The sequence below is a fragment of the Syngnathus floridae genome, chromosome 2, assembly GCF_059516105.1.
Source record: "Syngnathus floridae isolate MCC-2025c chromosome 2, RoL_Sflo_1.0, whole genome shotgun sequence".
Lineage (NCBI taxonomy): Eukaryota > Metazoa > Chordata > Actinopteri > Syngnathiformes > Syngnathidae > Syngnathus > Syngnathus floridae.
The window spans coordinates 24,915,133-24,939,629 of NC_142414.1; the positions used below are offsets into that span (position 1 = coordinate 24,915,133).

General features: G+C 39.0%; 1 protein-coding gene across 3 annotated transcripts in view; it reads left to right on the forward strand.

The window, feature by feature from the left end:
* Positions 1–24,497, forward strand: part of kazna (kazrin, periplakin interacting protein a) — a 105,345-nt gene that overhangs the window by 52,929 nt on the left and 27,919 nt on the right. For 2 of the 3 annotated variants that reach the window (XM_088359624.1, XM_088359629.1), the window contains exon 6: positions 19,844–19,951. In XM_088359624.1, the coding sequence (XP_088215750.1) occupies positions 19,844–19,951 (108 nt within the window). Of the gene's footprint in view, positions 1–19,843; positions 19,952–21,202; positions 24,399–24,497 lie in introns of those variants that run through there. The other variant, XM_088359635.1, reaches the window with a different exon arrangement.

Genomic DNA, 24,497 nt, shown 5'->3' on the forward strand with positions numbered 1-24,497 from the left:
TGTGTGTTGACTACGGTTGTACCAATTTGATTGGGGGATGCTCGTACACATTTCAGCAAGAATGCGATTAAAGTAACATTTCTCTTGTAATGTCGATCTCGTAGTGCTCCGCAAACATTTGTCAGCATCATGTTGTCAGAACCATCAACGGTGTTGAAGCATTTTTTTTTACAAATGCAATTTTGTTCAAAGCTCCACCTCACTTAAGGTATCTGACTGAATTGATGTGATGACTGTTGCAACTGTGTCTGCTCCTGCAAATGACACTCAAAGGGGGAAAATACTTATCCTTATACAGTACAGGTGTGTGTTTACTTCAGTAATCATGAATGAAATGAGGAAAAGAAATTCAAAGAATGTTTAAAATGACATTATCTATGGCTTTCTTCTTCCGGTGACATTGCTGACAAAGTTAAATGTCACGGTGACTTGCGTGGAAGAAATCCCACCACTGTAGTGTCTGCTTAAATGTCAATGGTTTCAAACTTTTCATGTGGCAGCAGCAAATCCAATGAATGGGGCTGTTCAAGGCTGGTAAAAGATGCCACCTTTATTGTATTTTTAATTTCTTTTTCCTTTTTACTTATGTATTGATGTGTAGTATTCCCATGCTATTTGGTGGGGATAGGAACCAAGCCATGCCAAGACTGGCCAAAATTTCTAAGACAGTGATTTTGCATCTCCCACCAAATTTCACAATTGACTATTGATGGCACATTGTGATGGCAAAGCACTACCTTTGTCTGAAACTCCCGAAGGCCACAATATAAAAAATACAGCCAAGTGTTGCACTGTACTTTCCCTCTGTTGCCTCAAGACATAATTCAGCAATTGCACACAATCGACTATAATTTCCTAATGATCAGATAAGGTAATCAAGAGAGGTTAGCTCACTTGATTATAACCCTATAGTCCTGTGCAAAATCCCCAAATTGTGTCTAAGGTAGTGAGCTTCATCTTTGCAAATATTAAGATCAGAATGTGCCCCCCTCCGGTTATGCTCATCATGGTTATCGTGGCCTCATGATCACGCTATCAAAGCACCAGTCCACGCTCCCTCATAAAACAGCACCGTGCCTTCTAAGAATTTAACAGCGCCACAAAATTGGAGAAAAAAAAAAGCTAATTTATGCCTAGTTAAGTGCGTTTGTTGGTTCAGCCGCTGCAGGAGCTCAGACAGAGTCCACGTGAGATAAGCGTGGACGGCGGCATTCTCGCCAAAGGGCTCAGAGGCCGGCGCATGCGTCGGCTGCTCATTAGGATTCCGCACTGGCTGCTGGACGAGACTCAGATGAGAAGGGCTGATGAGAGGGCATGCAACAGAGAGCCAGAAATAAATCCAAACTAAAAGTGGACGCGGAAAGGAAAGGAATGTTGTCTCTGTAAGGATGGATGTGTTTGATAAGGCGCTTCGCGAGCGAAACACCAAGAAGAATGAAATACTTAGCTGGCCAAAAGTAATGCAAACAGAGCAAGCAAAACAATACTGACATCAGAGTGAAAAATCTAAAGGCAAGATTTAACATCACAGCAGCCCTCAATCTTTTCTCTGTCTTCTCTCCCTTTTTTTCCTCCCCCCACTTTTGCCATTCTGACTGTGATTAGTGGAGAGATAAGAGGACCATGACTCTTCCATTTTCTTCTCCATTAGTTGGCCGGTGTCCAAGAACACTCATCTTTTTTTTGGTTTTCCCACAGCCCAGCATCCAACTAATGGCATGTTTATTATTGCAAAGACATCCGATAGTAATCGAATGATGAGCGTTGCAACATTGTCTGAAAATCAACACTCAAACATCTATTATCACTTCCAAGGTTCCCTTGGATGTTTCTGGAGTAGTCTTAAATAATCTCTTGGGAAAGTCTCCCACTGTTCTCACTTGGTGTCTAAATAGACCATGAACTCTTGGGTGGCTGTTCAGGAGCTCGTTTGGCATTTAAGAGACATTGCCGTCCTTTTCACTTAACCTTTCTCCACTTCTCTTATTCTCCTTCGGCAGTCTTTCTGCTATTCCCCTTCTTGCAATTTCATATGTCTCCACTTCTCTGTCTCTGGATCCACGAGCGGAGTGAGAGCAAATAGAGTGGGGCAGTGAGGTGGAACCTCCCGCCTCATCTGGTAATGAGTCTGGAAAGTTCCCAGTCCAAAGCTTGCCGTCACCATGGAGATTGAGGTAAAGTTTTTGGCGCTGCCTCTTTGAATGCTGCGGCGAGAGCAAACAATGCCAAGGTCAACGCTCCTAGGGGTCTCGTTTACCATCTGCGATCACAAAGGCAACCGACATTCTTCACGGACACGCTGGACCACCCTAGTTCTGAAACAAAGCTCATTTTGCTTTGATTTATCGCAATCCTCTCTCTCGCCTTTTTAGAAATGAATTGTTTTCATTACAGAAAAAAAAAAAGCCAAAAGTCTCACACAAATGTTTTTTTAACAGTCTTTAAAATGGATGCATGGAAAGTCAAGCACCAACTCACCATAGTTCCGGAGGCTGTTGGGTCTTTTGACTTGTTCATATTCTGGAGCCATTTTCATCATTGGAAATGATGTCAATGTTGGCCTATACCACCTGTCTTATTTTTTCAATCAAAAAAAAAAAAATGAAATAATAACCACTATAATAAAAGAACTCGCGACAAAATCACTGTGCCTTTTTGACTTGACTGGCCCCATTTTTTACCCCCTTCTGGTCCAATTCCATATTGTGGTACCACAGAGCTATTAGAGTTCCAACTATCTGGTTCCTTCTAATGTTCCTTCTAATAGTGGTACTCTAAGTCTTTCACTGTCTCCTTAATCACCCCCTAAGCTACCCACATTTATTATTTTATTATTATTATTATTATTATTATTATTATTTTTATTACATTTCATTATTAATGTTCAGAAGTCTTGACAAGGAAACAAAGCAACCGCGTCATTGTTTTGTTTGTTTTTTTCACCCATTTGAGCTCTCGACTGCTGCCTCGGCTGTATTGCAGTTGAAAGTTATTGCTTGTATACTAATTGCATGAAGTGGTATCGGCCCACACACAGAAGACAAGAGCAGGAGGTTGTGTCAATGTTTCTTGTCAAGATTGGCTTCCATGGTGTGTCATTGTTTTTTTTTTTTTTTTTTTGTGGCACCAGAAGCATCTTGTGTTTTACCAACTTTAGTTTCTAAAATATTAAACCATTTTCTGGTAAGATACAGTGCGAACAATGCAAACAAAGCAATATCTCTCTGAGTCATTGTTAGATCCCATCAGGGCATGCTGTGGATACATATTAGACAGAGATTGGTTGTGCACAAAAAGCATGTCTTTGTTTGATTTGGTCCCTTTGCAATTCTGTTTGTAACAATATTTAAAATTCCAACATGGTCCAAAAATAGCCTTTTGTTCAATTTCAGCAAAGTTGACATTTTCCCTTATAGAGGACTATATAAGACTTACATGTTCATGCATCACATGCACAGATTGACCAAATGCATCGGAAATAGTCATAGAAGAAAAAGAAAAAGCCGTAGTTACTTGTCGTGTCAACAAACCATGCCTCCGTCCATTTCTACTTTAAACAGTGTTAGACTTATTTTGCGTACGTTTCTTGTTTGCGTTATTAAATCGCTTCCTAGCATTTATTTCCTTTTCATGCAATGTCAGTGCATAACATCCAAAGTGACTCATCTCACACAAAAACTAGGGACCTCATTCATCCGTGACAATGGTCATCCTGCACGATCAAGTCTGTGGCTCAAAGGCACATTACTTTGGCATCCCCCGGTTGAGAATTCCGAGCGCTAACCAGTAGGCTACGCGTCTGGGCAGCCAGGCTCAGGCTGGCGCCTCTCTTGAGGCTCTATGTTCTGCGGCAAATCCATCGTTAGCGTCTGGAATGCTGAGAGGAATCGACAAGATGAAATGTCAGGCAAGCAAACAAATGATTCCCAGGAATTGAAATCATAGAAACCAAATCTCAAAAAGAACCACTTTTCAATCCTCCTCAGCATCAAGAGGTATTGATTAGAAGACACACAGTAGCTGTGTATTGCAGTAAATTTTAAAAAGTCATTTTTAACATCTCAACAAGAGTGTTGAGATTATATTGCTGTTACTGTTGCAACGTGTAGTCTAGCAGGAATTCTGGTCTGATGCTTTTTGTGCATACATTGTATGACTCCTTCTGTGCCTGTCCCAAAAAGCGAGGTCATACCTCAGCCTTAATTGGGACTGAGGGCAGACCCAATACAGCTGGTATTTGCACTGCACGATGAAGAGGATTTTCTGGGTTTACCACTCTGTGCAGCAAAGGGCGGAGAGATGAGACAGGAAATTGGAAAGAGAAATTGCCAAGACGGAAGGCTCCAGAGTGGGCTGAGAAACAAAGTGACAAATATTCAGTGAGGGGATTGAAGGCAGCAAGTGGAAGGGGGAAGAAAAAACTGAGAGATAGATTACTTCTATACACACACATTGGCAGAGGATGTAAAATCTCTGTGTGGTCATTTGTTATTCCACAATTTCTCCAATAGTACACTTTCTCTTTTTTGGACGCTCTTGCAGATTCTTTCTTTTTTTTTTTTTCAATTAAATTTAACCAACTTAACTTTCGTGCCAATTATTTTTCCTGACCACATTATAGACTGATATTTTGTTTGTATGATTTTCTTGTCTGTCAGTGATTCATTTTGGGCATGGTCCGAAATGAAATATTTTCTGTTTACTGGGTAAAAATCACTTCACACAAGTAATAGTTGCGCTCATATGTGCACGTTGAAACATGATCAGTTGTGACTACCAAATTACTGGACCACTCAAATCGCTTACCACGATTTTTCCTTTCCAAAAAAAAATGCAAAATGCTCAGGCCTGGTCTGGTGGCGCTCATTTATTATGCTGACATCTTCAAACATGATTCAACTTTGGGCACGTTTCACCAGTGTTTTGGTTTGGCTTGGATTTAAAACTTCAGGGTAACATGACATATTCTTGACTGAAAGCATCCAGGAAGTTGCATCTTTCCTCCAAGAACTTGGAAGAACATTTCAATTCCAGAAGGTGCATACTCCCCTTTCATAAAAGAGTTTCTCTCCTTTAAAACACTGCTCAACCTGTAATTACCTCTGATCGAATCTCCTTCTGACTTGTAATGTGCAAAGTTAACATGATGAATGTTGGGCAATAATCTGTCTGGTACTTCCATCAGTCACAATTAAAAGTGACTGACAATTTGCATCTCAATCTACTGTACTGTTAGCTCTCAAGAAGATGGAGGACTACACAGAATATTAACACAAACATTGCACTTGGCATTAGACGTACTTATTTGATTTTATGTGGTATCAGGCTAAGCGTTGGTGCTGAAGTTAGAAGCAGCACAGGAAGGTCAAAGATGGAGGTGTTTCTTACGGCCATAGTTCTGGTCTGGCTGATTCGTATTCGTCATCACAACTCATGAGCAGTAATCACACAATTGCTTCCGGTTCTTCTTCAGCTTCTTCATGTCCCACACGTATTTTGATGCGTGTCGCACACCCACATTTGCAATTGCTACTTTTTTGTTCATTATCAGCAGTTTGTTCCGTGCAGTGAATTAGGCATGAATTTTAGCACCAACTGTTTAAAATTGCCACATTTTTATTGACACTCCCAGTTGTGTTTGCTGTCAAACTAAATATGAACAGAGTGATTTATACATGCATTTAAAAAAAAAAAAATCATAAAATGACCTTAAAGTGCACTCAAGCTTAATGCTAACATACAATGGTAATTGCCATATATATATGTTTAAGTATAGTACTTATATAACAGTGCTGAAACATTTTGCATGACTGTACAATGCTGCTATACGAGCACCATCTCACGGCACCACTCTATCTTATAAAGGTTAGAATAATATATTCTACCCCCCACACAAGCAGCATTACGGTTTCCGGTGGCACACCATCCCACTTAGCATGAGCACATTTATAATTTACACATTCATGCGTGATGCAATTGAAGGTGTTGCAATTAACTCACCTACTAAACGGTACTCACACCTGCTCACCTGCAACCCGACACGTGTCGTAGCTCTCGCAGCTAAGCTGTTTGTCTCTCCTGTGATTGAACATCTGAGCGAATTCTATCGAGACTGAAAAAGAGCACAGTATATGGTGCAATTTGAAGAAGACTGACTGCAAAAGGGTTAGGGTTAGGGTTAGGGGCTCTTCAGGGACTAGCTATTAAATGCAGCAACGGTCCATACTGCACTCCAAAGACATTTTGTTAACACGTGTGATGTGGTGCCCCCAGGGTCCCAACCGTTTAGTTTTGGCAAATTAGTCCGGTGTTTGCAAGAACATTATGTCAGTAGAGTTTTCTGTCTTTTACAACTCTTAAACTTGGGTGTTCAGACCACGTGAATGGCAGTAACTTGTAGCGCTACACTGCCAATCATCCAGATTGGTACTAATGCTCAAAACCCAAATGTAAGACTTATTTAGGTAAGATATCCCTTTATTTTTTCCAAACAGGCAAATTCCAGAGTTAACGTTCTTCATGTCGTCAGACTTTGAGGCTCCAAGTCCAATTCCAGTGTGGAGTCTAATGGATTCCACTCTGTACTTTACAAAGTAAAATTATATTCAAATGAAGGTGAAAAGTGCATCCGCCGGGGCTGAAAATGTTTCCATTCAAGTGAGACTTTGCAGTTATCCTCAGATGAATAAATGAATACATTTGTTCGCTGAACTCTTCAATCCCACGTTGTGAGTCTCAGCCATATCCACTCAATGTTATTTTCATAACTTTTGTTGTTTTGCTGGATCTCATCTTATACTCTTCTGCTATCTGGTGCCAATGCAGAGAATATTTCTGCCAGAAGTAGTGATACTTTATAATTTTGCTCTTAGACTTAACCTCAAGAGATTTGAAAGTGTAGAATTTCAGCATTCAGAGACTTGGCAAGAGGTGGCAAAAAAAGTGCATGGCAAGAGGCAACATGGACATTTTCAAAGTACTAGGTGGCCCTCACTGTGGTTTCCTCTAAAGGGTGACAATACTGTAAAAACTACGACAGCAATGTACGCACGTTTGACTCAAATTTTGTGTTTTGTTAAAAAAAGAAAAGAAAAAACATGTTTTTAAAGAGGGTCTTGGCAGAGTTCGGATGTATTCCGTGATAGCTCATTTGGACAGATGACTCTAGTTTGCAAACATCTGTGATAAAAAAAATCAAAATGTGCAGGAAGTGAAAGTGTTCAAAGACACACTTGAGTGTGATATTTTAATAATGCTCTATCGGGACACTTAAGCACAACAAAACATCTCTTTAATGTTAATAAAACCTCTTTTTAAATCCAGTTCCCACAGTGTCTTTTCTATTTTCTACCTCGTCATCCTATTTTAGCTGAGTCTTCTAAGATTAGGTTTCCCCCATATAAGCCATTGTAGGAGTAAAATGTCTTTGGCAGTGTTTCATCCTTGTAACAGGAAATTCTCCTGAGGGCTTGAAGAGAGCACTGGGTCACTGTGACTTTTGGGTCAGCAGAAATGTTTCTGCAGACTGCACAGCAGTAAGTGTCTCACTATTCTGTGGTCGAACTCTTCCATTGGGTGTCAGCAGCAGGCTGAAATCCACATGGTCAGTGAAATATATTGAGGCAAAAGTGTAGTTCACATGCTGTTCTTGCTGCTCATGTTTTAAACTTGGGTCACATTTTACTGTCTTGACTTAGCTTTGACGCATCAAACTCTTTCTTTAATCGATGCAAGTCTGCACTTTAAGATGCTGGGTCACCACAATTTACATGGTCCTCCTTGTCCAGCTCGTTTGCTGACCTGATGCCGGACGTGAGCGGTCTCGCGTCAGATGCATTATTTACGTAGCTAATGGTCATGAGCCAGATGCCGGGAGACAATTATACCACTGGGCAGACGTCCGTATGTATACACACTATACTCTCACTGAATTTAATTGGTGTCCCAGGAGTTTTTATTTTGAAAGAAGACTTTAGCCAGAGTACAGAATAAAACCTTGTACACATGCAGTCGTCATTCACTGCACTAAATATGAAGTTCGTAGTGGTTTTCTTGGTAACCACCTGTACACCAATGCACTGTACTATTATTATTATGATTTTGAATCACTGGTGAAGGAGTTACATTCTGATGTCCTTTATGATAGGCTCAGTCAAAAAGAACGGTGTAGCTGTGTGTTGCTTTTCTACCAAACGGTAACGTTTAGTTCAGTATGTTCTACCACAATTTTGTTAACTTAGGGGTCGCCTGGTGTTACAGCACCATGACGTTTAACCCATTCTCTAAATTCAACAAATGAAGAAAATAACACGTGTATTTTGACATTTTGTCTAAAGCACAACTGTGTAAATCTTTCCACCATTGTAAAGCCACCATGACACTTGCCATCTTGCAGTTTTGTTTTCCACCCATTACTCTACCGTAATGACAATTCAATAGATAGCACACATTTCTATAAAAGTTCCTCCAAAATAAACTTCTTACTTCAAATAAATGCCTGTAACTCTCCGCAGTGGAGTTCATAAACACATTCACTCTGAAGAACTGCAATAGCATGTTCAAATATTATCAGGTTGTCTTGGATCCAAAAGGAATTCTGGACTCGTATCTGGCTAAATCAATTCAACTCAACTTCACTCTCATTTTGTGGCAGAATAAAGAGGTTGAGTCATCCATATCCATTTGGGAGTTTTTGACCAGCAGTACTATGTAAATGATTTTGAGACTTGAAATCTAATATTGTTAATTGCGGTCATTATCATGACTGTGAGTGAGCAACTTTGTCCTGTGAACACGGACCTTCATGGCTGTTTTGTTTCGTTTCCTCCAAAATGAACAGTGACAATATAGTGTTGGCTTGGGTTACGGGGATGTTTTAATTAGCCAACTGGATACTTGTCCCCTCCTGAGCATTTCCTTTGTGTGCTGCCCTTTTCTCTGTACAACTTTATGTGAATGCCAGTGTCCGTGAATGTCCTGAATGTGTACGCACTCCAAACACTGGGGCTGCAGCTAATGAGACAGTCATTTGTTAAATGTAATCACCCACATGTTTGTGTCCCCCTGGCGCAGGAGCTAGCCGTGTTATAAAAAAGGGCGTGTTTGACTGTTATTATCACATCATTTCTCACCTCTGAGTCTCTTCCCCCTAACTCACATCATCTCGGCTGCCAATGAAGCAGCCAGCCAACACTGAAGCCACAGCTCTATTTTTTATTTTTGTCCTGTTCCTGTTGTAGCATTCACTCAAAAAGATCCACCACTGAAAAAGGCACATTTTGCCAACCCATTTGGTATTGCCAAGTGTCTGGCTTATATGCACAAACTGTCTTTTCTTTATTGTTGTCACCATTGAAATATGAGTGATATGAATGAATCGAAAATAATAAGTAAACTACTTGTGGATAAAATCTCAATTGGCTGCTAATTGGTTCACCGTTAGGAGGCGCTAACATGGCACACACAGATTGAAGTTTTAGTCTGGATCACAAGGAATATCTAAAAGAAAACTAATTTCTTCCCACGCTTTTGGTAAATGTCCAAACTTCATCTGCAGTAATTTCACAACTGGCTCCAATCCTTTGATTGTAGTGACTACATTTTCAAAGAAGTTGCAGTTATGCATTCTAGCATAGTAGTGGTTTCTAAGATGGCTGTTTTTCTTCAGAGTAGTGAAAGCACAGATGGAACGATGCATTGTCATGTCGGCGCAGGGTCATGCATTGGAGTTTGTACCTGCAGTGAGAACAGTGATGAGCATGACTGAGGAGATTCTTTTTGTATGTGTACACAATGATTTCTGCTACAGATTCAATATGATGTGTAATGGTAAGAGTAGAAATTCTCGTGCTCTTTATTAGAAATGTTCCAATTAAGTTTTTTGCCCTTGAGTCACTTGAATTGGAGTATCGGCTGATAACTAGTTTAGTCGATACCTCAACAATACATTAAGAAGTAGGGATGGATGGACAGATAAGTATCTTAATCAAACGCATGGCTCAATGCAGCCACATGCTTGGTTGTTCAGGGCTTGACTGCTCATCTGTACAACACTATTGATTATTTGCCTCATCAGATGCAAACGGTGAGGCATGGTTTTGCTTGTCAGAAAATGTTTCAATCTTGATACATTTTTATTTTAAGGTAAGTCAATTTGTCACACTCTGATCTTAAATGATGTTGCTCAGTGAGTTGTTTGGTTTTATTTCCACATCTCATTCTAGGCCTTGTTCTTAATGAATTACTGATGAGCTGGAAAGCTTGTGGTTGTTTCAAACACAAGGGCACATTGGCTACTGTTGTCACACAGGCTGCTGATTGAAGACAATTCTGTTTATAAAAAAATATATATACTATATTAGGCTTTGACTTCAACTCACTCACAACCCTAATAAGGACAATATACACCTGACAACAGAGATGTTCACTTTTTAAATATACGTATATTCACAGTAAGTATTGTCTTATTTCAAATCCTAACTATTTTTGTCAACTAGTTATCTTCCAAAGCTTGTGCAATGCCAAAGTCTCACAAACTGAATCTGCAGCAAGACAGATTTTGTTCAGGAACTTCAAAGATGCCTTTTAGTCTGTAGAAGCTTAACATTCTGGCAGGAAAATGCCTTTAATTTAGAATTCTTTGACCACATTTGTAGAGACTGGTACTTGGAAAATGCTAAATATATTGTCCTCCCCTCACTAGCTTCAAACGTCTAGTGCATCTCTTCATAATTACTCTAGAAATATGGGGTTTTGTTTTGAGTCCAATTTAGGGACTAGAACTGATGCTTCACTGCCATCCAGTGGCAGTGCAGTCGAGAAATAGACTGGAGTAAATCACAACTAAAGATCACGTTTATGCTGGAATTACAATTCCTTTTCTGAATAGTCAAGCTTGGACAAAGAAAGGCAAGCGAATAAAAACACCACAAAAGTGAGTTTCCAGATAGAGCTCTTATAATTGGAGAGTTTATTAATGCAGAGGGCCTGTAGGCCAGCTGAGTTAACCTCTTGGGGCTTACTGTCCTGTCAATGAGGGTCAATTCAATGCCTGAGACTGGGATAGCAGCTGGTTCTTCTCCCCCACCACAGGAGATGCCAGATGCCTTTCCCTCCGTCCCCTAAATAAATGATGGTGTGTTTTAAAGGTGCAAACAAAAGAGGAAGGTCGCGTGTCTCTTCATTAACTGTCGCTTATCAACTGGTGAACTTGATTTAGTTCTATTTTTGACATCTTTATTCACACTCTGTTTTTTTTCAAATCCTCTGCATATTTTTATTACTTTTTCAAATGCCCCAAATGAGAAGCAGAACTAAAAAAAACACACACACACAATTTAGCACAACAGTTCTAAAATAAGAACAATAGTGATAATAATAAGTTTTATGTTAATGTGAATATGTGTAGTGAATCACTGTGTTGTCTTGTAAGAGTGATGCTTAAATCAACCTCTCTACTTAGAATTTTACGCCTCTATTTAGGTAGTTAAGCTGTGAGATGTAAGAACTTAACTAACTGCAATTAAAAAAAAGAATACTTGAAAAGTGTTTTCTTACTTGGATTCTTAGAGACCCTGCTTATGTTTTGTTTACATCATTTGATTGACAGGGCGCAGGTTAAGATGTGTGCGTTGCAGGACTCAAGAAAGGAATCTATACATTCATTCCTTCAGTAATTTCTCTGTTGATTGGCTGTTTCCTTTTCCAGCAGGGTGACAGTGCTTTAAACTTGAGCTATGTAGGATTATTATGTGAATTTAATGCACAAACACTTAATTTCACAGCAAGTCCATTACTGTGAAAAAAAAGACAGCTAATGTCGGAAGACCTACTTAACACATTAGTAGAATTGTTCTAATATTCACCCATGCAAGTGAATTATCATGCCACTTTTAAACACAGGTTACGAAGACAGGCTTGTGGGAGCAAGAGTGTTTCTTTTGTGTCAGTCAGCTACTATAATTCAGTCTTTGTTGAATTTTCACTAAGCAATTTGTTGAACATATTTGCTTGCCAATGGATTGAAACGTAGAAGACAAACAACCAGAGTACGATTAGAAATTACTGTTTGATTACCAGAAAGTAATTTCTCTTGGAAGAGCAAGTCACTTGTATATATACACTACATCATGTGTACAGAGGGAGATTGGACATTTGCTGTTATTAAACAATTTTTGTTGAAAGGGCTTATAGGCATATATGTACCTATTTCTCCTGTCAGATAGGACACACTATACATTATGAGCCCAAACACGAGAGGAGAACCAGCAAGTCCTTAATGTTACTGCTAAAGGTGGAATTGCAAACTTATTTCACCAGTCAAATTCACACATAGCTGGGAATTTTTTTTAACTCTATACAAAAAGACAAAATGGTAACCTAATGTAATGTGATAGCTACCTATCTCACTGATGGCTATTCACAAATGTACCTATTTAAATTAACGTATATGTTTGTTCCCTTTGCCTGTTTTTTTTCTTTTTCTAAAATACGAGAAAAAGGGTGTCAAAGCCCCAGGTAACACTCAAGCTGTAATTGTGTCGAGGAACTATGTTGAAGTGATGCATAAGGACTGTGAAACTAACTAGTCTTTATGTATATTTTTTGTCTTTTTTTTTATATTTATTTTGTCCTACATTTTGTCTTTATGTATATTATTTGCTCTACTGAGCAGCTATTAAAAAGCTCAATCACTTGTAAGCCATTTACTTTTAAGGGCAATTTTAGTTGTGCGTACTCATGTTTTAAGCTCAATAGGCTTTTTTAATGGGGGGTGTCCAATAGTTTTTTGTTATTCGTGGCAGAACTCAGTCTCATTTTCTTTTCCTTTTGGCTTCTCCGCAAATTGTAGTTGCATATTGTCAGGCTTCCACAATAAAACTGAAACTGTTTGGTCTGTACAATGTTGTCAAATAGTGTTTTTTTTTAAACACAGCATTGCCTGAACAGTATGAGATGGATTCACTTTTTTTTTTTTAAATCAATTGGCCAAAGTTTGGATGCTCACACATGTTCATGTCGAGTTCCTAAATTTCCCACAGGTACTCTTTCACTAGCAAAAACAAAACAAACAAAGACAATTTTGGGTTTATTTCCAGCCCAGGTCCCCATCGCCATCAGAACATGGGCCACAGTTTTTCTTTGATTCCAGAGAACAACTGACTGTGTATTGTGCTGTATATTTGTCAGATAAATAGCATGTTGCTGTTGGCCCGAGGAACAAACGGGACCGTTGGCGCAAAGAAGATACAACACAATTTATACAAAATCTCATCAATCGCCAATAGGAATTGTTGACCACTAACAACTTTCTGTGATGGAGGTCATGTTGTACCATAGTTGACCTACTTTTTTCCCCGTTCGTTTTCAATACTGAATGGCCACCAGTCTGGTGTGTAGCCCGCCTCTAGCTCAGCCGTGACCCTGAAAATGTGGAAAATGGATGGATGAATCAATGCGTACACTTGCTGGTAATGTCGAGCAACCTCGCAATGCCACTAAAAAGGAGTGTATCAATATTCCACAGTCGACAATCAATACCTTGATTAACTCTATGCAAGATATTGCTTTTGTGGCGTTACTGCTACCTCGCCCACACTCTTTTCCGCACTTCTCCCTTTGCATCTTCTGTTGGTTCTTGCTTATCTGCAGTCGCGACTGAGGCTCTCCTCTGTGGCGGTGGGAGGTTAAGAGCCTTGTTGAAGGCAACCTCAACCCACACCTTCCAAACCTTATCTGAAGCCATTGACTTACTTTCTCTGCTTGGATGTCACTGTGGGGGACACACAACACTCTCTCTATTTTTCCGTCCAATGTTCACTTTGGCCTCCTTTAAAAGTTTTTTTTTTAAGTCTTGGATAAAGTAGAAGAATTTTCAGCACTTCCTCCTGTTGTCAGAAAGAAATCAGCTCAATAAATATCGAACTGTATTTTTGTCTAGATTTCAGAAAATGCGCTCAAATCTGCTCTTGCATCTTTTCAATGTTCAATTCTTTGTCTTTGGACTCATCTATCTTGGATCTTCTGGACTATCTAAGGTTCGCTGAAAAGGAAAATATAATTTTTGACACCATGCAGCTTGCTTGATGTTTTAAAAGATCGGAAAGCCAACAGCAAGCATTTGTTTTCCCTAATTTTTTGTCTTGATCGTATTTTTATATATTTGAATAAAATACTATATATTTTATTTTTTGTCTTGATCATGTTTTTATAAAATACTGTATTTTATTAAACAGGTTAAAGGCTTTTATTTGATTTAATTCATTACTTCAAATGTTTTCCAGTGTATCACCAATGACCCAAGAAAAAAACTTTAATGCGCAAGAAGTAAAATTGCTGCCATTAAGACCGTTGTTTCTACAGTAAAAGGTGGTGAACTGATTGGAAGTTCCAAAAATGCAACTACCAAAGGATAATTTCTCCATATTTCAAAACTGAAATATAAATTAAAATGATTGTTAGGATGGAATGTTACTTGGCTTCACTGGTATGGTTTACCTTTGGGTTGAAAATTAGATTGTAAAATGATTGATTCAAAATAGAAATGAAACAATATCAAATATATTATTGTGATATACTTGATTACGCTAATCATACTTGAACTGCTTTGTTACATTTATGGGGGTTTACGTTCTGCTTTTAGCAGCATGTATAGGAAAACCAGAGATGCACTTTAATTGGCAGGCACTTGCTTTCCGTCTGTATGTTGAAGAAGCTAGAAAAGAAAGTGTAAAGCGGTTGTCGGTGGCAACTGTGCCAAAGTGCATTCACAGATGTTCACCCGTGTAGCCCCATCACTCCAATTTGCCTATATGTTGGCACAGAAGGTCGTGCTTGAAGTGTTGATGCAGAGTGGGAAGGAAAAGGGCTGAGTCACAGTTGTAGCCTCCCAAAGAAGCAGACAATTTGTAGGTACTAACCAGTAAACAGGTGAGTCTAGAATATGAGGTCTTCACAAAAAAACAACTGCATAGCTATAGGATAAAAACTTCTTTTCACTTTCACTATTGGGAAATGACAGAATCTGACTGTTCTGAACTCCTATTTCTCTCATGTTATACTGTATTCTCAACATTTCATGGTTGATGTCATGTTCTTGTTCAGGGCACAGGCGAGCTTAGATTGAACCATTGGTGGTTGTTGCACACTACATTCTACTGTAGTTACTTTTAGAGTCAATTAATCAGTGACGTGCGGTGAGGGTTGGGGTTGGTGAGCCACTGACTCACAAGTCAGATTTACAAGCATGCATGGTTGTTATCCCATTCTTGATTAAACTGAATAACATTTTAAACACACCACTGTATATTTAAACACACCACTGCAGTATTCTTAGCTTTACTTGTAAATGAAGTCTTTTTAAGAGTACCAATCCTTTTGAAACGAACGTGTCCCGGGAGGCCCGTAGTTTGAATGAATCCTCGCAAATCTGGCGTTGGTCTTCTTTTACTTATGATTTCTTGCTTTGACTGAAAGTCAAGTTTTGAAAAATTTCTTATCTTCGAGATTGTATCCTCCATTTTCAGGGAAAATAAAGCCAAATAGCAACGCGTTAGCACCGAATGTTGTTGGTGGTTTTTCTTTTCTTTTTTCTTCTTCTCAATTTACTCTCGCATTTACTCGTGTCGTGAACTATTAGCTGCAGGCTCACTATCGCCCCATCTTTGAGGCAAAAGTACTGGCTGCCTCAAGGCCCGTATTCTCCCGCTGACTGCAAGCACGCGCCGTTTGCGCGCGCTCAGTACAGTGTGTGAGTGGTGCACACTCTCACACGCACGCCCTGAGATGCACTACCTGTCACTGCCTCAGCCTCCATGAATCTCGTCTCCCGAGACAAGAACTACAGCTATTTTGACTATGAAAATGATCCAAATGTATAGGAAACACACCAAAATTGCATTAAAAGCATAGACCACAGGACAGATATTATATTATGTTTTATTATATTACTCATTTTTTAACAACTTATGGTGACAGCTGAGGAAACCATGTTGAGCCCTTTACCGCCCCTGGTGACAAGGTGAGGCACTGCCTCACCTGCCTCCTATGAGTGCACGTGCCTGCAATTAATCAACTGTCACGTGATTAAAGTAAGTCGCTATGACTACTCAATTTATTCATTTTGTATGATACATTTGAGGTCTTGCCAATTATGATTTGCTTGTTGAACATGATCATCAAGGCAGTGAATATAACGCATGGTTCAATACACCGGAAAGGTGCTATAATATGATTTGTCATGTCCTTTTCTCTTTTGACGCGAAATACCTGTTTGCCGATAAGTAGTATTAGTCTCTGTTCAAAATGCAGTAGATGCAGCATGGACAGAAGTTTCACTTATTGGGTACTTTGATTAAGAAAATGTCTCCTGCCTTTCAAAAAGCTGGTCAAAAGGACATTTTCACTGTCGCAAAAGGCTTCCCTTCATCATTTCTTCATCCTCAGCTTTTACACAAAATGTCGCTCTGACGTTCATTACAATATGAATTTAGGTGGCAGGCAGTGGGTGTTGGCGAAAAATGTTAACCACTAGAGACTCCCCTCAATCACACTCTTGGACCATTATTATGTGCTGTATATTTAGAGGGACCCTGAAATTGGGGTCTTGGGGAAGGTGGATGTGATTAATGCATGAATTCGTTTGCTTTATCTCAAGTTCGGCAGCTCGTGAACCGGGGATGTCGGTGCAATTAAAGGCGCGTGGCAGGCGGAAAAAAAAGCACTGCCTATCTGCAGATTGCAGACCGACTTGAAGAACGCGGGCAGCTCAGTGAAGGTCCCAGCAATAGCGCCTATTCAGTCCTTAATCACCTCCACTAGTCATTAGGGCCTTCTTTTGTTCCACCCGTCGCTTTTTCTTGCAGATAAAATTTGCCTGGCACAGTAGTGAGAAGTGCTGGGGGAACACCATTAAAAAATAGTCACAGAGAAAATGAGGAAGAAGGAGAGGTGATGGAGTCAGACGACAGAATTCACAGGGACAGACGGACCATGAGCACTGTAGTAATTCATTTTCATCATTCCCTTGAGGAGTGTCAAATGGGAGACATTTTACCTCGGAATCATGTTAAGTTCAGCTCGGTGTAGCCGTGACTACTTGATTTACCTTTAAATGAATGTTCTAACTTTGAACTCTCTGAGTGTGGCACAATGGGAACTAATGCAGGGACTTCAATTTAAAGTGTGGCTTTTGTTGAATAATTCCATTGCAAATCTTAAAAGAGTCTTATCAGAGTCATCTTGCTGCTCTTTGGTATGATGTCATTAGAGAAGAGTCTGCTAGAAAAGACCACAAAAACCTACCTAACCTTATCTTAGCCTGTCAGGGCTAGACTGTCAAGTATACAAACTCAATTCTCTATTTAGCTGTGTGTCTAGCTGATATATTTTTTCCATGCCGTTTGTTAACAAAGTCAGCGGCAACTATTTTTTTGTGGAAAAGAGGTGTTGGACGGACATTTAAAACAATAATAGAATAACAACTGTAATGCAGCACTACCAAAGAATGAAGTCTACGATATAGCGGGACCGCAATATTAGAGGGTTAGGGTACTGTATACAGACACAAGATAAATTTGTCTACGATATTGCGGGACCACAATATTGAGGGGATTACTGTATACAGACATAAGCTAAATGCGTAAACCCGTTATACCGTTTTTAAATATTTATATATATATATATATATACACACACATACATATATATCTTAACATTACATTAACAAGGTGTTTGGTGGTTGAGGTGCTAATTTATTGTCAACTTAATTGAAGCAGTTAAAAATAAATAATTATCAGTTATGGGGATATGTAATTGATGCATCACACAAAGCTGCAATGAAGCTTGGGAAGCCTGTTATCTACCATGCATTTGAAAAGCTTTAAAATAATCTTTTCAAGGTGTCCTGTATTAAAAAACAATCCCACTACTTTTTTTTTTTTTTTTTTTATATATACAACCAATGTGTTATTGTAAGCATGCTACATTCTTTGCATTATTCTGAAAGGTGGTTGTCTAACTGAAAATGCGAACAGTATTAGTCTTGTCACTGAATGTAGCAGATATCCACGCATGGAAGCTTGGATGCAAAGCTTTGATGATAACACTGTAATACTGCTGCTGTTGGCATATTGGGAAGATAAGGGTTGAAACAAAAAACAAGATGGAGGCAAAAAGAAAATGATGCTCTTATCCCAAAGCCTTGCTCAATCATCCCACATGGGATTTATAGAACAGGTATGAAAATGCCTCGATTGTCACATTCACTCAAAGGCAGACATTTGAATGCAAGGGAGTGAAGGAACTATAGCAGAAATGTTTTAACACCTCTCTTGCACTCTCTTTAGCAATTTGAAGAAGGCATCTGGGATATAGCAGAAACACTCTCTGTATTTTTGTTAGCTTCATTATACGTAAAAAGCTCATTCGATTCTATTAAAGGAAACAACAATTCCATCAGCTAATTAAGTGTCACATTCATGCATAGTAAATCAAGGGGATTTGGTAATCATTCCCAACACCTAACGAAAGAATGAGCATCTGCAATTCAGATTATCACATGTACTTGACTTGAGTTAGAAGGCTTGTTGCTTGATGTCTGTCAAAAACTGATCCTGCGGAACATTTTGGGTCATGCTTCAAATTGTTCAAAGCAGTATTAGGAAATAATAATTAAATTAAATGTATTTGCCTTTTAATTACATTCCTTGAATGATTAGAATAATTAGAATAATAATAAATGATTAGAATTCATGACATAATACCACCTTCATTAATATAATAAAATGTCAAGTGATCATTTGATCATGAATGTGTATACATTTTAGTAGTTTTTGACCACCACCGGAAAAGCTTAACATTTATCCTGACAGTGTGTTATTTGTTGCCTAATTAAGTCCATTATGGCAAGCGCGATGACTAATCTCGCGAGAGAAAAAAAAAGTCAGCACCACCCCTTGACCCCCTGGTTTCTCCCCCAGACACATTAGCGTGGAATTACCACAAATAGTTCAACCACTAATGGTTTCCTAAAAGCTCAACAGTGGGTACTAATGGTGGTGTGTTGAGGAAGAGTAGCTGAGCAAAGGGGCGCAGATGTTTCTTTTTTTTTTTTTTTTATCTCAAGATTTGCATCATGCTTTAAATAAATAAATACTAAAAGTATTGCATGTCCCCACCACCACACAGCAAACAAGTCAAGGTCTGAGTGAAAGAATCCTTTATATCAGTCAAGCCTTCAGTGGTTACTGCAGTATGCTCTTATTTCATTCCGACATGATGTCCACTTTGACAAAAACTACACTTGGAATGGTCTCGCTTGTTTTTATTTCGATGAACATCAAACGCTGAATGCGCTCGCTGCAGTTTTGTGGACACTTTAGGGAGGTGGCCGGTAGCAATGGATTAGTTATACTATCACTGTGTGCCACCGGTGGTTACCGAAAACTATATTAAAGTCGCTGAACCTCATCACAAGCGAATCAAACTTGAGTCATAAAAATGCTAATATTTGCGCGACTGTGCTGAGTTTAGGCTGTTTTCCATGACGTTGCATTCATTAAATGCTGAATAGGCTTCTCCGGGGGATTGCATAGAATGTGAAGTGAAATGTGTATTGAGGAGAAAGCTGTACTACGTAAGTGACTGTAATGTGATGCGCGGTCCTAAATGTCCTACAATGTTCTCAAAATGATTGTTGATTCACATCTTGGAGCAGTTAAGGGTTAAGTGAGCCTTTGAATCACATCTGTTTGCGCTCTCATGAAGAGCTGTCAAATATTTCAATTTTTATCCATTAAATCTTGAATGTTGAATCGCCAATGTCTGTTATTTGTTTTTGTGCCAGATACTTCTCCGCACTCGAGGCAGAAGGCGCCCTCCACTGACCTGTGCTACATGAGTGAAATCAGCAGTCTGATGGACTTCAACTCTCCTGATGCCTCCCTAGACAAAGGTGCACATTTCTCACTCAAGAATACACTGTGAAAAAGATTGCAAGTTTCCACGGGTTCAGGAATACTCTTTGTTGTAGACGTTCTTTCAGCCAACATCTACTTGTCATTAAGTAGATGGTATTTTTTGAATTCCAGAAGAGTACAAGCTTGCAAAGATGTTCCATTTGCCTCACCTGTGATAGTAATTTTGGCCAGGTGTCCCAAAAATAATGTTGTCTGTAGTTCACTGCATTATGTCTCTTGTCAACAAAATAGCATCATGCATCTTTATCAACATCTTCATATATTGACTTTCTGTAAAGAGAGGAAATGTTTGCTCTGTTGTTGGTCAATCAGTTTTCATTGCAGGTGTACATAAAATATGTACACCCAATTAATCACGATAATGTTTAATACTACAGAGAGCACACTTTGCATGCTTGCACATTATCACCCAATTTCCAGCTTTAAAGGAGGAAGGGTTTTCAATTTTAAAACTGCCTGTATAAACCGGACTCATTAAGAAAGTGATATGTGGGGGGGAGATGTCTTTCAGGCATCCTGCGCCTTTATTATTTATTTATTTATTTATTTATTTATTTATTTATTTATTTATTTATTCCTTTATTTATTTATTTTAGAAACGACCGTACTCGGAAAACCAACATTCTGATACAAAATGTGAGATTCATTTGCTTTGTTCTTGTGGGAACACAAATCACAGGTCACTGGGTCACACCGGCATCTTCATGCTGATCTATTACTTTTGGCTTCAGAAACTCTGTTAAATGTATAGTCGTTTCACAATTCATGTTCTTGTCCGTTCTTACGTCCTTGCGATCTTGTAAAACGTCATGAGTTGCAGCACAAGTGCCATTCAAAATGAAAATACACATAAACCAACAACACACAAAATTTAAATGAAGCTACATGAGCTGGTTATTCAGCTAGGAAATTAGAGTAAAACTTTGACTTTGGCTGTTAAAAAAACAGGTGATAAAAGACAGGAGAATGTATATAGATATCCAAATACACCTGTCCCCTAAAGAAGCCCATCAGACGATCGCCACCATAAATAATATCCAAGCATCTCCACTGCCATTTCCATGCGTCAATAATAGCTTCGCCAATAAACTCATTCAGAATGGCTTGGTGAGACATTCTACTGCCTCTTACCTTGTAATTATGACCCTGTGGACCGAGTTTTTGATGTTCATGGTCATGTTGCAGTGTGTCTTCTTTGCTTGCTCAAACTCTCAGTGGATTTTAGAAGTGATTCGTGAAAGATGAAAAATGAAATCAAATTGTGGTTTAACCCTCATCTATTCAAGCAAAAGGGTGGCCAGATGGTGCTTTTAATTTATTGCCCTAGATTCTGAGGAGAATGAAAGGTGAATGCCTAAAGTAGAAAAATATGGCAAAATGTGGCAAAGTAAGCAAACGTTATAATATTTTCAGAGCAGCAATAAATGCTCGTACACCGTTTAGTTTGATGTCAAAACAAAAGTCTTCAAGTTGATATTTCATTGTTGAGTCACACTGCCCATTTATAGGCTGTGCCTAAGGTGACATAAGAAAACGATGCAGGGTGAGATGGAGGTTGTGGCAGAGGAACGGATATCCCCAAGATTTGAACACATCAAATCCCAATGGTTATCCACCAGAGATCCCATGTGGTGAAATGTATGAAACTGAAGCAGTGAGGAATGTGCTGACATATACAACAACTTTCTTGTCTTTGCTCATGCGGGGATTCACAAACTGCGCTACCACAGTGAAACAAGCAGAGCGACACATTTTCCAGCTAAAACATGATGAGCATTTGGGAAATTCTGCCACGTCTTGATTTTTTTGGGTGTGGGGGAATTTTGCAGTCCACTCAGCTTGGGACAGAAGTAACTTAATATCAGTCTAAAAAAACTGGTCGCAAAACAGTACAAACATGAATCATAGGTTTTTAGAAGTACCAAGACTTTACAAAATGCTGTACCAGATACCACAAGGACCAGCCGAAAGCCTGTTGAATCACTTGTCAAAGACAGGGAAGTCCAAGTGCCAGTCATCAATCAGACCAAAACACGAGGCTACGTACAGAAAATTTAGTTTATAAACACTCAGAAACAGTAAAGCCAAGGGCTGGCTGTCAAAATTAGCTTTGGAGATGAATTTAAATGATATAAGTGGTAAAGATAAAGCCGTATACTCAGTTTGATTTACTTGCCGTGGCATCGTGACTTCTGCTCACTTTGTAATTAAATTTAGAGTCAGTGCCGCAAAGAGGAACAAAGATGGGCTTTTAATAGTTTTATGTATATGTTTTCCATTGCTGGACAACTCATTGTAGAAATCTAAAACAAATTGAACACGTAAAGCCAAGTTCAAAAGTGTACATTGTTAGCATCTCATCTGACAGAAAAAAACGTTGCCCGAGTTACCTCCATGAGAACTCGCCTGACAATCAACACTGCTGGCGCTCATGGGTTGATTAAAAGTTTAAGTGAGACATTTTGAGAGCTCTTTTTGTAAGAATAATATAACATGCCAAAAAAGCTGAGTCACCTTTTGATATATTTAGAAGAATTGTATTCAAGAATGAAACTAAACTGTAGTCTGACTCTAAATATGTATTCTATTTAACTACTCTATTTGGAAAATAAAAGTACGAGTATAAAATATCATTATGATGAATTGCAGAAGAATGTGTGATTGATTAGTTACAAAAAAATGAATGCCAGCATGAATAAAAAGACAAGTCAGAGACCAAAAAAACTACCACTATTCATAAAGGAACAGTGAATGAAGCCTCAAGTGAACTCCAGGAGACGCCATGACCAGCAGATTAGTTAAGTAGCTTTACATCCCATAGGGAGACATGATAAATTACACTATTACGGCTTTTCTCCAGTTTCTCCTTCTTGCAATTCAAAGATATCGAATACAAGGCTATTGCGTTTGAGCTCCTTTAGAAACAATTTCTTGCTGACCTTAGAAAGCTGATTCTTACCCGTTTTAAAATTACTTTAAGAGCTTCTTATGAGAAAACCCACAGCCCAAAAAGATTGGAGTTCCACTTACATTATCTGATTTCACTTTCATTATGAACTCATGTGACTGTAACACCAAATTACCCATCCATCCTCTCATCCAGCGTCAAAAGATTTCTGCTATCATCCTCTGTGATTTAATCCAGTGATATTATATTAAAAAATAAGGTTGCCAGTCAGTGAAAAGGGATTTTGAATTTGAGTTATTATCATTATTTTAACACGGATGAGTTTCGTAACGTCATTCCTCAAATAGATGTTCGCTCATTTTGTAGTTGTGGGTGTCTCACTTAACCATGCAATTGAGCCCAGTTTTGTGGCTTGTTATTGAATAATTGATTGAAGCAAACTCAAATTTGCAATGCCATTACATGTCATTAAATAGAATCACAATTGTTAGCCCGTCGTCATGAAACCGGTTCCTAACACAGAGTTTCAGCGTAACCTCTTATTGTATCCCGTGTACAGTAAAATTTGCACTATAAGGTGCAACGTTTTCCCCAGGTTTAACCACTTCTGCCTATAGATTTATATGTGGCCTTTCCACCACCCCATTAGTGTCTCATTCTAGTCTTTTTCTTTAGTCACCAAAATTGTTTAAATCAGATTCTGTCAGACTGAAGTATTTGGATTGGTATACTACCCTCATGCAAAAAATATCTGCATATTTTTGTGCATATTTTTGCGTATATTTTGTTGACCTGTGCCGTTTCAACCTTTTATTTCCTTCAATCTGATTCATGCTCTTTTTTCCCCTTATATTTGTGTATTCAGCTCTCTCCTGAATGTGCAATATTTAGTTTGGCAGATCCCAAATCTCTCCAAATGAGAGGTAAAGTGTTATTGCTTCAAACTGCTTATATGTCATAAATGTTCATTCAAAGTACTTTCAACACAGCCTCACTGCCATGGTAACTACCCTAACCTAAGTCGGCTATCTTAATGACGATTTAGACAACATAGACAGCGACTGGAAATCATTGCAAATGCGCTCATCTTTAACCATCAAGACTGTTACTCTAGCATAAACACGTCAAAAACAGTTACGGATAAAACATCCAACAATACTTGCAGCAATCTCTACAGAACTGCAACATTTTCTCATCTAAGAAAGTGAGTTTTGTGGGACAAAGACCTTCTGTGTTTAGCACAGCCATGCATTATTAGCATATTGTTTGTGTAGACCCTGAAGCAAGTCACCAGCTGTCAGGCGTGTTGCTGTGCATCCTGCCATGGTGAGCACGCATTCGCACTCACCTGTGTGCAAAGCCGCACCTTGACTTGGCTCCGCCTTTGTTTGTGTGTCTCGGTGAGAGTGTTTGAGCAACATGGGGAAATTGTGACAGCCCCACTGATCTCAGTCTACTGTTTGAATGGCGAAGGAGGAGCCCCGTACATAAATGGTTGGAGTCGCCTTTCACAGGTACACTAAGAGGGAACACTGCAGCAGCAGCACTTGGGTACTGGATATTTGCTGGAGTCGATGCAAATCTAGGCACTTGTGAGCTGAGTGTCGGCTGTT